At 40.4% G+C, this 12746-nt stretch overlaps 1 protein-coding gene across 5 annotated transcripts in view; it reads right to left on the reverse strand.

Moving 5' to 3' along the window:
- kif21b (kinesin family member 21B) overlaps positions 1 to 12746 on the reverse strand; it is a 66062-nt gene that overhangs the window by 7087 nt on the left and 46229 nt on the right. For 4 of the 5 annotated variants that reach the window (XM_044349018.1, XM_044349017.1, XM_044349015.1 and 1 more), the window contains exons 27-33: positions 12117 to 12155; positions 9059 to 9195; positions 8018 to 8198; positions 7528 to 7692; positions 6836 to 6953; positions 6528 to 6698; positions 1061 to 1260 (exon numbers count right to left, since the gene is read on the reverse strand). In XM_044349018.1, the coding sequence (XP_044204953.1) occupies positions 1061 to 1260; positions 6528 to 6698; positions 6836 to 6953; positions 7528 to 7692; positions 8018 to 8198; positions 9059 to 9195; positions 12117 to 12155 (1011 nt within the window). The remainder of the gene's footprint in view (positions 1 to 1060; positions 1261 to 6527; positions 6699 to 6835; positions 6954 to 7527; positions 7693 to 8017; positions 8199 to 9058; positions 9196 to 12116; positions 12156 to 12746) is intronic. The other variant, XM_044349016.1, reaches the window with a different exon arrangement.

A 12746-nucleotide genomic window follows, 5' to 3' on the forward strand; every position in this document is an offset into this window, starting at 1 on the left:
GAGAAGACAGGAAGGAGAGGGAGTAGAAAGTTAGTGGATGAGAAGTGAAAAAGGACACAGACAGATCGAAAAGGCCACCTAAAAGACACACACAAACATGTATACCAGCATTATCTCTGTCTGATGCAGCTATGAGCTCAGCAAAACAAAGATTTGGAGAAAAACAGGATTTAGTATGACCCTTTCCACGCTACACAAGGCTGACACACACATCTGCACAGCTGCACACAGGTTAATGCTTGAGATGAAGCAAGCATGAATCATAATCCAGTATTTCACTCACAAAAATGTAACATATTTGGTAAAAGGCTCACATTTGCTCACTCTCTGTCACAGTATGAAAAACTAAATTGTAAACATCATGTTCCCCGGTTTTTCAACCTCCAAACGACAACCCTTCTGATAAGGCTGTGAGTAGTCAGTTTTCCTTATTGTCAATGAATCCAATGAAAACCAACAATTCGTCAGTCCGTCTCTCGATGCTTTCCCCGACTACTCAGCCTCAAGCCTATTTGTTCCTACTGAGGATTTAAATCTTTAAAAACAGGTCACAAATTTAGTTTTATTTTCAAGAGACAAATGTTACTCATACAGGAGTAAATAGGGCATTTGTTGGGAACTAATTCCCACTGGGGATTAATACACGTTTGGTGCTCTAATGAGTATTCACAGCAGCAGACATGAAAGAACACGTCACCTTGTGCACCCTTTTCATGGGATTTGTTGAAAATGTAAAATATAGCCAGTGTTATCCTTTAATGCTTGTGTGAGATTCACTTCAAAAACTGAAGTTTCTTTAATCTGCTCACACTTTCATAACAGGGATTCATTGTGAATAAAAGGCATTTATTTAGACACGCCATGTTTCTTTAACTCTCAAAATTGGCAATAATCTTCCAAAGAACTGAAGCTTTGTATCCTTTAATCCCTTAACTACATCAATGGAGTGCTGGACAGATAAATGACAAATAAATAAAACATTATTTTATGGACACCTCTATCTTACTGTACTGTGATATGAAACCGCAGTGCAGTAACACACTTTTTTTTTTTTTTTTACCTGGACGCAGTGAAGATCTGCCTTGAGTTGGTACATATGGCGTTAATGGGGCTTTCATGACCTCTGACCTCTCCTATGGGGGTAAAGTTGTCTACATTCCACACCTTCAACATCCCACCGCGACAGCCGCTCAGCAGCATGGGTCTGCCCGGGACATACGCCAGAGCGCACACCCAGTCCTTATGGGCATTAGGGATTTGCTGTGGAGTGAAGGCAGAGAGACACAGAGAGTCAGTGAGAGAGTGAGCTCTTATATTTCAGTGAGGACTCACAACTATTGCTCCGCTCATGTGATGCTCTGGAACAAATCCAAGCTTGATGCAGACGGTCACTGAGCTCACAAACTCCCAGTGGCAGAACCTGAGATACACATTACATGAACATGAACACATACTTAAGAAACATTCAATTTTAACATAAGTGCTAATGCAAATGGTTATATGAACTGCCTATTGTGAGAGATAGATATTTTGGATATACGTGATTGGGCTAACTTTACTGGCTGAACTACTGCCAGGCTCATTTTTTCCATTAATAATAATCAAATGGTTTTAGACTGCTGTGAGTCAGGGTAAAATAGCAATAGAAAGAACGTTACTGTTCAATGTTTCATTCTTAATGGATATAAATGACCAGCAGTATATTTCTTGAATGGAAATTGCACAGCATGGTTGCTAGGCAACGCAGAAGTATGGTTTGAAACCCACTAATACTTTATTTAGACTGCAGTTATTTTTAGCTTGTGTGTCTATATGTTCAGTGTCTCACGATGGCTTCTAGCCTGATTAATTCGATCAAATGTGAGAATGAATTTACTTGCCTTATGTTTACTAAGATAATCACATTGACATGAACCTCTAGTTTGTAAAGCAACAAGAGAAAAAAATGGATAAAAAAAGAGCATTTATAGCTAATGTATGTGGGGAAAAAGTTTTAAGGAAGTTTGTAGGAAGTGTTAAAATTATCATTTCAAATTATAGACCAACTATTTGGCAAAGTGTGAAGTTTAAATTATGAGTAATTTCAGCTCTAGTTGACTTTCAAATTAATGTTATATCACAGCGTCTTTTGTTTTATCATCATAAAAATATCCAGAGATTCAAACACCCCTGGACCCCTAAAACACAACTGTATTTTGCTATTTTTGTGGATTAATTGCTCTCACTTCAGCTCCACTCAGCTGCTGTGAGGGCCAAATTGTAATGCACCCATAAAAACATCTGACAAACAGCTTATAAACAGACAACATGCTTTTTATCACAATTTTTTTTTTGTATGAATTGAAGAGAAAATGAGCAGAGTGAACTATGATTATGATGAGGAACCACTGCAGAGGTGTGACGTTAAATATAATCAGTCCAAATACTATCACTTCCTTAAAATAGAGAACAAATACGAAAAAGTCACTTTACCAAACTTTTATTACAACTACACTTTGTGTTTTTTCTGATTATCTCAACCAGCTGGGCTGCAGATTAGTTTAGCTCTAAACAGTAGAACACATGCAGAGTAAGATAACTTTTATTACGTTTATCAACTCTTTCCTGTTGTGTTTCTGTTTCTGCCATTCATTGTTATTTTCACATTGCATTTTGAGATTAGTTTTTAATCGAAGCAACACAGCAAATAAAGTTTATTTCCATCAGGTACCTTACATACTAATTTGTTTGCAGTTACTTTTCTATAAGTGTATTCCACACTGCAGTGGTTTACAGCTGGTATTAGTTTACGGTTCTGCTGTTGGTCGGATTTCTGATCCTGTGTATTTCATTAACAAGCTGAAATAAAGGGACGCCCCCCCTCCTTCTTTGGCTTTCTGAGCATAAAAGAAAACAGTATTATTTGACTGAAGATCATTTCATCTTGAAACAGAGCTCCAGTTCGTTCTATATTACATGATTCTTTTTCTACAATAGTCCAAGCAGTGAGAGATTTAAATATTATGAGTGATATTATCCAAATTGCTATCATTTTCTATGCACCACATCATCTAGTGCAAATATCACACTGCTTTGAATCAACAAATTGTGTATAAAAAAGAAAAACTGGAAAAGCTAACAGCATGAATCCGTACGTCTCAAGAATGTTCGATTCACAATAGAACATTAAAACTACTTTTTGAGACGACACTTTCTCCTGCTTTTAATTTCCATTTAGAAATAGAAACGATAAACCTGCTGGCACAAATGGATACAGATGGAGAGCAACAGTGTTTGGTTTCATTGCTATTTAAGCAGGTAGAATGAAGCTGTGGATTCATGCTGCGGTGACACAACAACACCTTGTGGGTTGGAAATTTCTCAGATATGTACTTATGCAACAACAACAAACAACAGATTTTTATTTTTCAACTGTAAAATGTCTGAATTTCAGGGATCCTTATCAAAAATACTTATGTGTATGTGTAAAAAAATGAATACTTGCTGATATATTGTTATCAGATTCAGATCTAAGAACTAAGCAGGTCATAGATAATTGGATTTGGCACATCTGGCATCAGTGATGAAGCCTTGTTCAGTGTGGTTAATTCATGTGTAGAACTACTGTAGATGCAGTTGAGCACAGTTTTCTAATTTTCAGCTGAGACACCATGTGAGGACTCTTGACATGTAGACAGGGTCACAGAAGATTTCAGAGACTCATAAATTAAAACTGAAATCATATTTAATCATCCTTCTTTGCAGTAAAAAATACTATAAATGTGTTTTTTATGTATTGTTAATAGGATTAGAATGAAGAAAAAAGGTACTTAAACAACATGTCCCCACCAATGCAGCCCCTTGCATTGCAGCCTAAGACCCCATTACTGTCCCTTCCACTGACACTGAGCTGTACATAGCGTTTACAAAAATTAAGAGAACGTTCTCACATGCACTACCTCATTATCTGTAACATTTCACCAGTGGGTAAAATGTGTTAGTGCTTTCAAACACCTCACAGAGAGCAACACCACACTGCAGCACTAGTTGCATAAGCATGTTGACAAACCATTAATACCCTCTAACTGGAGAATAACACATACACATGCAAACCTGAAATTATTTTGGAAGGTATATTAAGATATTTATCAAGCAACTGGGAATCATTCAACTACAGTGTACAGTAATTATAAAGAAATTGCTTCACATGGTCCCTCAAGAAAAAAAACCACTATGCCATATGCATTTTAACAGAGAGGTCAGAGCAAAACAGCTCACAGCAGGTTCAAAGTCTGCTGTAATATATTCTATTATACCCAAAGCAACAATTTGATCCTATTACATAATTAGACAGAGACTACTGAGTTACAGAGGCTGTGAAATGGATTGTGCTGACTGCTTCACAAATGAGTTTAAGGTCATATGCCACAGACCAAAGCACCGACTGTGTTGATTTAATTCAGCCTTTGAGTGGAAATAATAGTGTACTATTTTCTTATTTTGTTTGTTTGGATAAACAAAGGCTAAACAGAACTTATGCAAAACAATTGAGAAAGTGCTGCTTAATATGCGTATTGTGCATGCAAATGAGTAAGCTACATCCACCCACGAGGTGCAACATTATGCATTCTAACATATGCAGGCAACAGAGGATACACAAGAGACACATGGAAGTCAACACATGCATACAAAAATAAACACACACACACACACACACACACACACACACACACACACACACACTATGACTTTTCTCTGTGATACAAGTGGGCTCTAATGCCCTGATGTTGACAAAGTGCTTTTCTGCCACATTACACTCTGTTGACTTTCTCCACGGAGGGAACACTCTGGGTAAAGGAGGACATGAACGGAGCACTGTGGTGGCAGGAAGCTGTCCACCAACTGAACACTCAAATGGCAGCTTAGCCTTTCATTGTCACAGCAGAGACAGTGTCAGATAGCAAGTAACACAGTCCCTACTGGGCGCAGAAGGTGTGTGTATGTGTATGTGTATGTGTATGTGTGTGTGTGTAGAAAAAGATCTGCAATACTTCACAAACTAGTTTGATAGATATGTCAAAATTGGGCAATCATGGATGAAAATGTTAGCTCACTACTCTGGCTTGTGTGTCTTTGAATGATTTTTGCTTCTATAGAAGTAACCGTGAAGATCAGCCAAATGTCCACAATGGGGCTGCAACTAATTAACCGGATAATCAGACTGAAATGACATTTCGTTTCACTTCGCTCATTCAGCCTGACATCATGTTTCTATTAGCCGATTTCTTGCTGGGTGCTTGTTTTGTAGCGAGTGACATATCTGTCATTTTCAGTTGAAAATGGAAGCTGTGGAAGCGGTTCCTAGAAGACTGCAACATTTTTAAGGGCAATCAATGAAATCAATGAGTTGTTATTTCTGTGAGACTTTTTTCTGTCTCCATTTTTGAGGCCACTTGCTGTCACTATATTTTCTGGATGTAGCTACAGCAGGTAGCTTGCAAGCTATGCAGGAAGATGATGTCAACATTCTTAATCCCACACACAAAGCTCTGATTGGTTAGTTTCTCCGGTCTGTAGAAACAGCTGTCAACGGGTACAACAAATAAACAAATCGGAGGTGTGGGTGGAATTCAGAGGTCTGGAACCAGACTACCAACCAATGATTCAATTCATGAATGAATTAGCTATTAATTATTTCTTTTTATTTATTGTTTAATGGTGTAGTCTATAAAATGTCAAAACAATAATTCTGTATATATATAACTGAGAAAATAACACATTTGAGAAGCTGAAACTAGTAAATGCTTGACATTTTTGCTTGACAAATTACTTTACGTCTATTAATTATCATAATAATTGTTTTCTATGGACCAGCTAATTGACATAATAGTCCACAACAGAGGAAGTGAAGCAAATTTGGCATCGTCACTGAACGGAATCATCTTACAACCTGATCTCTTTCAACCCAACCGGTCAAGGCAGATGGCCGCCCACCTAGAGCCGGGTTCTGCTTGAGGTTTCTTCCCGTTAAAGGGGAGTTTTTTGTTACTGCTGTCGCCAAATGCTTGCTCATGGGGGAACTGTTGGGTCTCTGTATATTAAAGAGTAGGGTCTAGACCTGTTCTATGTGAAAAGTGCCCTGACAAGATTTTTGTTGTGATTTGGCGCTACATAAATGAAATTGAATTGAATTACCACAATAACCTACCGCGGTAGGTTTTACTGTGTGTTTGCTATCTGTACAGCATACACCATAAAGAAAGACTGGCTTTGCTCACAAGATGATAAAGGTCATGAGATCATAGGGGAGGCATGCTTTAAACTTCGATATGTGAACTCCACATTCACATTATTATACAGACCTCACAGAGTGTGTTAGAGAAATACATCAGGCAAAACAAAGCCTTAATTTGAAATAACCCTTACTGAATGTTGGTATGTCTTCAGCATGGTGAAAGAGACATCTTTCATGCTGTAAGAAAACACTACTCACTCATCTTAACAGAAACAAAACACAGGCATAAACACACATGCACACACTAACTCACCTGAGTGAGCTCCTGCTGCTCCAGATCCCACTTTTTGATGCCGTTGTCTCTCGACCCGCTGAACAGCACGTCTCCCTGCACAGCCAAACACTCAATGCCATCATAATGAGGTGGCTCAAAGTTATGAGCTGGGCCTACATTACCCAGAGTTCCTTCAGCCACGTCAAACACCTGGTGAGAGAACACAAAGCAGGAGACTGTAAAAGATGTGTCTGCATCTGTCTTCTCATGTGGTGAATGATACTTGAAATTTGACACTTGGAGATGGTCTAAAGCTGTGTGTGTGCACGCATTCATGTTCATGTTACCTTGACGTAATGGTCTTTGGAGCCAGTGATTACTTGGTCTTTGCCCAGCAGAGACTGTCCCACTGTCAGACACATGACGGAGCCAATATGGCCTGTCAGCTTCCCCATCGCTTGCATCCTACACTCACACACACACACACACACACACACACACACACACACACACACACACAGAGGCATGTAACAAAGGAGGTGAAGCAAAGGTCTGCTGTGAAATTCATTATTTACAAGAATATGATTTTCAAGGTGCCTGTTTCACTGAGTGAAATCACTCTCCGTCTCACGAGTGAAGTAAAACTGCTGAAACATGGCAACGCCATAGGCATGGATGACACTAAAGAGATGTTTAATACATCCGTTTTTCATTTCCGGGGATTCTTATGCATCATTAAATGGGTCCGGGCCCGTCAGCGTCAACTGTCTGGTCCAATCTGTTAATAATTTCCCTCTAGAACCATGAAAACTCGGATGTTAGAAAAGGGTGCCTTGCAGAAAACATGCTCTTGTGCATGCTTCATATCACCAGTGCTGCATCTCTGCACTTTCTTTAGACAGCCTTTTTAATCTCTTCTGTCAGATGTTAATCAGTTTGCACATTTGTTAACATCTGACAAGTGAATGTATACATCCACATCCATGTCAAAAGAATTTAGAGCTGGTTGGAAAAATATAAAATGAATGAACAAATGTACCTGTTGAGGTCCCAGATGCGAACAGTGTTTCCAGCAGCAGCGTACAGCACAGATCCTGACGGATTGAGGGCTATCTGGTTGATTTGACACTCACCCTGTGCAAAGGTGATTGTGCGGGTGGTGGTGCCTGCACACGCGTCACCTGAAACCACCTGCCCCGATGAACTGTGGAGGTAAAGAGAAGCCAAACGCAGTATAAGACAAAAGGCACAAATAGAAGCAGAATTCAAAGGGGACATGAGAGGAAGAAGCAAATAGGAGAAATATAGAGAGACAAGTATAGTAAGCAGAATTTTACAGTTGTCATTCCCTCTAAATGTATCTCACATCAGATTTTCCCTCATTTCATTTTTTTGCTGCTTGAAACACATCACTGAACAGAAAAGGCATATTCTTAAATCACTCCTATCACTTCTCTCCTCAGCTGCGATTTTTCAGTTTAACAGCTCTGAACAGCTCCATCTGCCTGGTTGTAGCGAATGGAACTTACGTGAGCGTGCGGACACACTTGGCAGCGTCGCGGATGTCCCACACCTTGATGTAGGAGGTAGAGACAGAGAAGACCAGAGAGGAGGAGGGACAGTATTTGACTGACACCACGTTGTTGGGGTGGCCTTTCAGGGTGACAATCTCCTGACCTGTCACCAGGTTCCACATCTTACAGGTACGATCTGGAGGAGGAAAGAGGGGTAGTTCACTTACTGTGCAGAGGTATTGTTTTGACTGACTGCTGCTGCTTAAAATGGATCAGCTGATTTTATTTTTGCTATTATTTTCTCTACATACCTCATGTGATAGTAATCAAACTGAGACAGCATTTAATTCAAATTAAAGAATTACTCTTGAAATATAATAGTTTATCTTGGCATAAAGACTGGAAGCAGCCTGGTTCTCTCCAAAGTTCAAAAATATGCCTTCCTACACCTCTTCAGCTCACTAATTCACATGTTGTGTCTTGTTTGTTATTTAATTCATACACAAACAGAAATGTAAAAACCGCAAAACCACAAACTGTGTACAGATTAAAGGAATAGTTTAACTGCTTATTGGCTTTCTTGCCGAGAATTAAATGAGAAGCATGATACCTCTCTCACACCTGTATGGTAAATATAAAGCTATAGCCGGCAGCTACTTAGCTTAGCTTAGCATAAAGACTGAAACCAGGGGCAAACAGCTAGCCTAGCTCCATCCAAAGGTACCAGCATCTCTGAAGTTCACTGATTAACACGTTATATCGTGTGCATACAAAAAGGTTTTTTGTAAACTTACTGTATATAAAGTTACCTTTGGACAGAGCCAAGCTAGCTGTGTGCCCCTGTTTCCAGTCTTTATGCTAAACTAGGCTAACCACCTCCTGGCTCTAGCTCCATACTTAACACACATGCATGAGAGTGCTATCAATCTGCTCATCTCACTCATGAAAAGACAGCAAATAAGTATGATATTTCCCCAAATGTTAAACTAATCCTTTAATGGTGTAACTGCTTTGAAGTGACAAACTTTTTAGTCATCATGTTAATGGTGTGTGTACCTTTAGATCCAGTGAACAGCAGCTCATCCGTAGCGTCCACACACAACACTGGCTTTGAGTGGCCCTCGGCTACAGACACACACTGAAGGGGCGCTGTCCGACCCCCCTTCACACCCCCGATGGGATTGATCACACCCCTAAAGAATACACACACATACAGAGTCACACTCTCTTCAGTATAAATCAGCGAGGATGATTCTCTCTACATATCTACAGCTGTAAGCACTGTGAAACGATCACATACATGCACACAAAAACACAAATAATCTTTACATTATACAGCGACAACACAAATCCATACAAACCTTCCTGGATACATACAAATAATCCACCTCCCTGAAAACTGCACAACACACACACACACACACACACACACACACACACACACACTGACTTGCACTCTGACTCTCTCTCTGACTCCACTCCCCCTCCTTCCCTTTTTTTTTGTTGTGCAAAAGCCCAATTAAGGCACTACAACAGTTAGAGCTGTTTTCCTATTCAACTTGTCTTTCTGTCTTTCTGTCTCTCTCTCTCTCTCTCTCTCTCTCTCTCTCTCTCACACACACACACACAGCTTCTTCTACATTATGTGCACTCAGTCTCTCTTGCTGAAATCCTGCCCCCCACCCTCCCCCCAATCTATGTCCCACTGACAGGCCAGAGTCCCAGAGTGCCTGGAGAGCAGTCAGCAGAGTGAGACAGAACAGGGCGAGTGTGAGAAGAAGAGTGAGGAATGTGGGAAAATTGGTCCCTGGTGGGCTTCCTAATAACACCGTGGTGGTTAGTGTGTGTGTGAGTGTGTATTTGTGTGTGTGTGAGAGAGGGTGAGGTGGAGAAGGAAGAAGTGAGATAAAGAGCAAAACAGTGGGGGAGAGCCGGAGGATGTGAGGAGGAAAAGAGAATCTGTGATTACACACAAAACTCAGGGCAGACTTGTTTCTGCACAGAGTGAGCAAAATACAGAGGGGGGTGCTTGAATCTTGTCAGGAATGCCAACATGCTCCTTTTCTGTGCCTGCATGTACACTGGCGTCCCAGTGTGAAAGCACACACACACAAATACACACGTCAAATCAAAAAACACTACACCTTACTTTCTGTATATCTTTTTTTACGATGCATAAAAATACCAACCAAAATAAAAAAAAAGTCAATCATCAGCCAGTGAAAAAGACTGCATGCATGTCTGCCAAGTTTCATAAAAAACACAAAAGAGAACCGACTTGCACAGAATAAGCTGAAAACAATTGTTAATGACAGCCACCGCCTGGACGACCGACTCCACAGCAGCCTCCAACTCAAAAATAAACCACAGCACAACGTCCTGAAACGTCATCATCAACACATGCAACATCCAGCTCAGTTCAGCAACTCCACAGCCAATCGCCTTTTTGGGCCAAGGGAAAAGGGTAGATGTGGTACATGTGGGTAAGTGAGAGATGTAACAAGTCGACAACATAGTCAGATTAGCAGCTTCTGCACAGCTGTAGAATCTGACTGTGTTGGCAGGTATATGGAGTGAACACAGCATCAAATATAATCTGTCCCACCCTCTTTTTGGTTCAATTCCAATTTTGAAAAGATGATTGAAAAAAAAAGTATTACTTTGATAAAAACTGACATTTCTTAGTATGAACTCTGAATATATGGAGAAGAGAGGGAAAGGAAGATTTTTTAAAAACTAGCAGACAAAGAATTTGGGGTGCAGTTTTATTTGAATGAACCTCATCACTTCGAAGGCTGTTAACCAAATCATGTTGTCAGTTAATCATTTTATTGTTTTTAAAATGAATAAAAACATAATTTCTTCTACCTTACCTAACTGTTGTTTAAAGACAACAAAGACATCTACTCGGTTTACCTGCCAGGACATCATTATTATTATTTAAATACTTTATCTTTTAAAGCAGCACTCTATGTCTTACAGCTCTGTGCTGGTCCAAATGGCCAAGCACCAAGAGACCAGCAGACTAATGAAAACATGGAGGGAGATCAGTGTGTGCTCTCTGCAGTATACAGAAAAACAGACAGAAGGGCCTCTGTGAGAGGTGCATCTATTGGTGTGTGTGTGTGTGTGTGTGTGTGTGTGTGTGTGTGTGTGTGTGAGATAAAGATACAGAATGAAAAAGGGTTGATCAGAATGAGGAGACAATTCTGTTTTTAACATCATTATATAATCATACATCATTGCCTTACAGGAATAGTTCAGCATTTTGGGAAATATGCGTATTTGTTTTCTTGCCAAGAGAAAGATGAGCTATGTCCAAAAAAAAAGAAAAAAAATCTGCCTTCCAGCACCTCTAAAGCTCACCAATTACCGTGTTGTATTGTGTTTAATCCGTACAAACACAGAAGCATAAAAACTGGAGTCTATCTGGTTGCCTGGCAAACTCACTGTGACAACAAGACTCCAGGAGTCACTGTGCCCCGTCAATATATACTCCCACACATAATCCCTGTAAAACCACAATTTGACATTTTTACACTTCAGTGTTGGTAAGGATTAAACAAACAAGATATAATTATTAATCAGTGAGCTTTAAAGGTGCTGGTAGGCAGATTTTGTTACTTTCAGACAGCACAAGGTTAGCTGTTTCCCCCCGTTTCACGTCTTTATGCTCAGCTAAACTATCTGGTTAATGGCTGCAGTTTCCCAAAATGTCAAACTATTCCTTTAAGTCCTATGTTTTCTAACCTTGTTGTAGTTACATAATTAAGACTAACCATGCCTGCCTGACAAGTAAACCATTAAATTATCAGGTGGTGATTCCAGTCTTGGAGGTTTTTCTACAGCCTGCTAAAATGTGCTGAGGTTCATTCAGGTCTTGCGTGTGAGCAACATCACTGAGAAACACAACATCACACAGGTGGACCGACGGGTCAAGGGAGCCGGGTGTGGTTAAAACATGCACCACAACAACCCTACCCGTGGAGGGAAAAAAAAAACAGAGGACAGGCCAGGCGACGCGCTGACTACCGGTGGAGACGAGATGACACCAGGTGAGTTTACAGGCAAATGGCAAGACAGAATGACAGAGTGACAGACACAGTTCGTCTACCTGAGCACCTCGGAGAGCGAGGAGTCGCTGTCATCCGACCTGGAGGCAGAAGAGGAGCAGGAAGGAGGGGGTGGGGGGAGGGATTGGGCGGGGAGAGGAAAGGGTTAACCACGCTAAGGAAAGACAGAAGGGTTACTGGCAAAGGGTTACAGGGAGGAGTGACTAGAGGAAGGGTTTTAGATATAAAGCAGTGCACAAAGTGGCAGGAAAGCTCAGTCAACTGCAAAGCTTGTTCAGTGATTATCAGGCAGTTTGCCATAAATTGAGCTTCCTTTCAAAAGTAACCACTGAACAGGCTCTGTTCCTTGACTGATGTCTGGTGATGTTTTTCTTGGTAAAGCATGTTTGGATACACCCACGCTAAGCACAGACTAGACTTTTCCATAGCAGTGTTAGGGCTAACATTAAAGGTTGAATGTTTAAAGAAACAGCTGGACATTTTGAGAAATACTTTGCTTTCTTTCCAAGAGTCTGCTGAGAAGATCAATACCATTCTCTTAGCTGCCCGGTAAATATAAAATTACAGCCATTAGCTGGTTATCTTATCTTAGCATAAAGACTGGAAACAAGGGGATACAGCTAGCCTGGCTCTGTCCAAAGGTGAAAAGAATCAGCCTATCAGCACCTATT

This window comes from Thunnus albacares, chromosome 4 (assembly GCF_914725855.1).
Source record: "Thunnus albacares chromosome 4, fThuAlb1.1, whole genome shotgun sequence".
In the NCBI taxonomy this organism is placed as follows: domain Eukaryota; kingdom Metazoa; phylum Chordata; class Actinopteri; order Scombriformes; family Scombridae; genus Thunnus; species Thunnus albacares.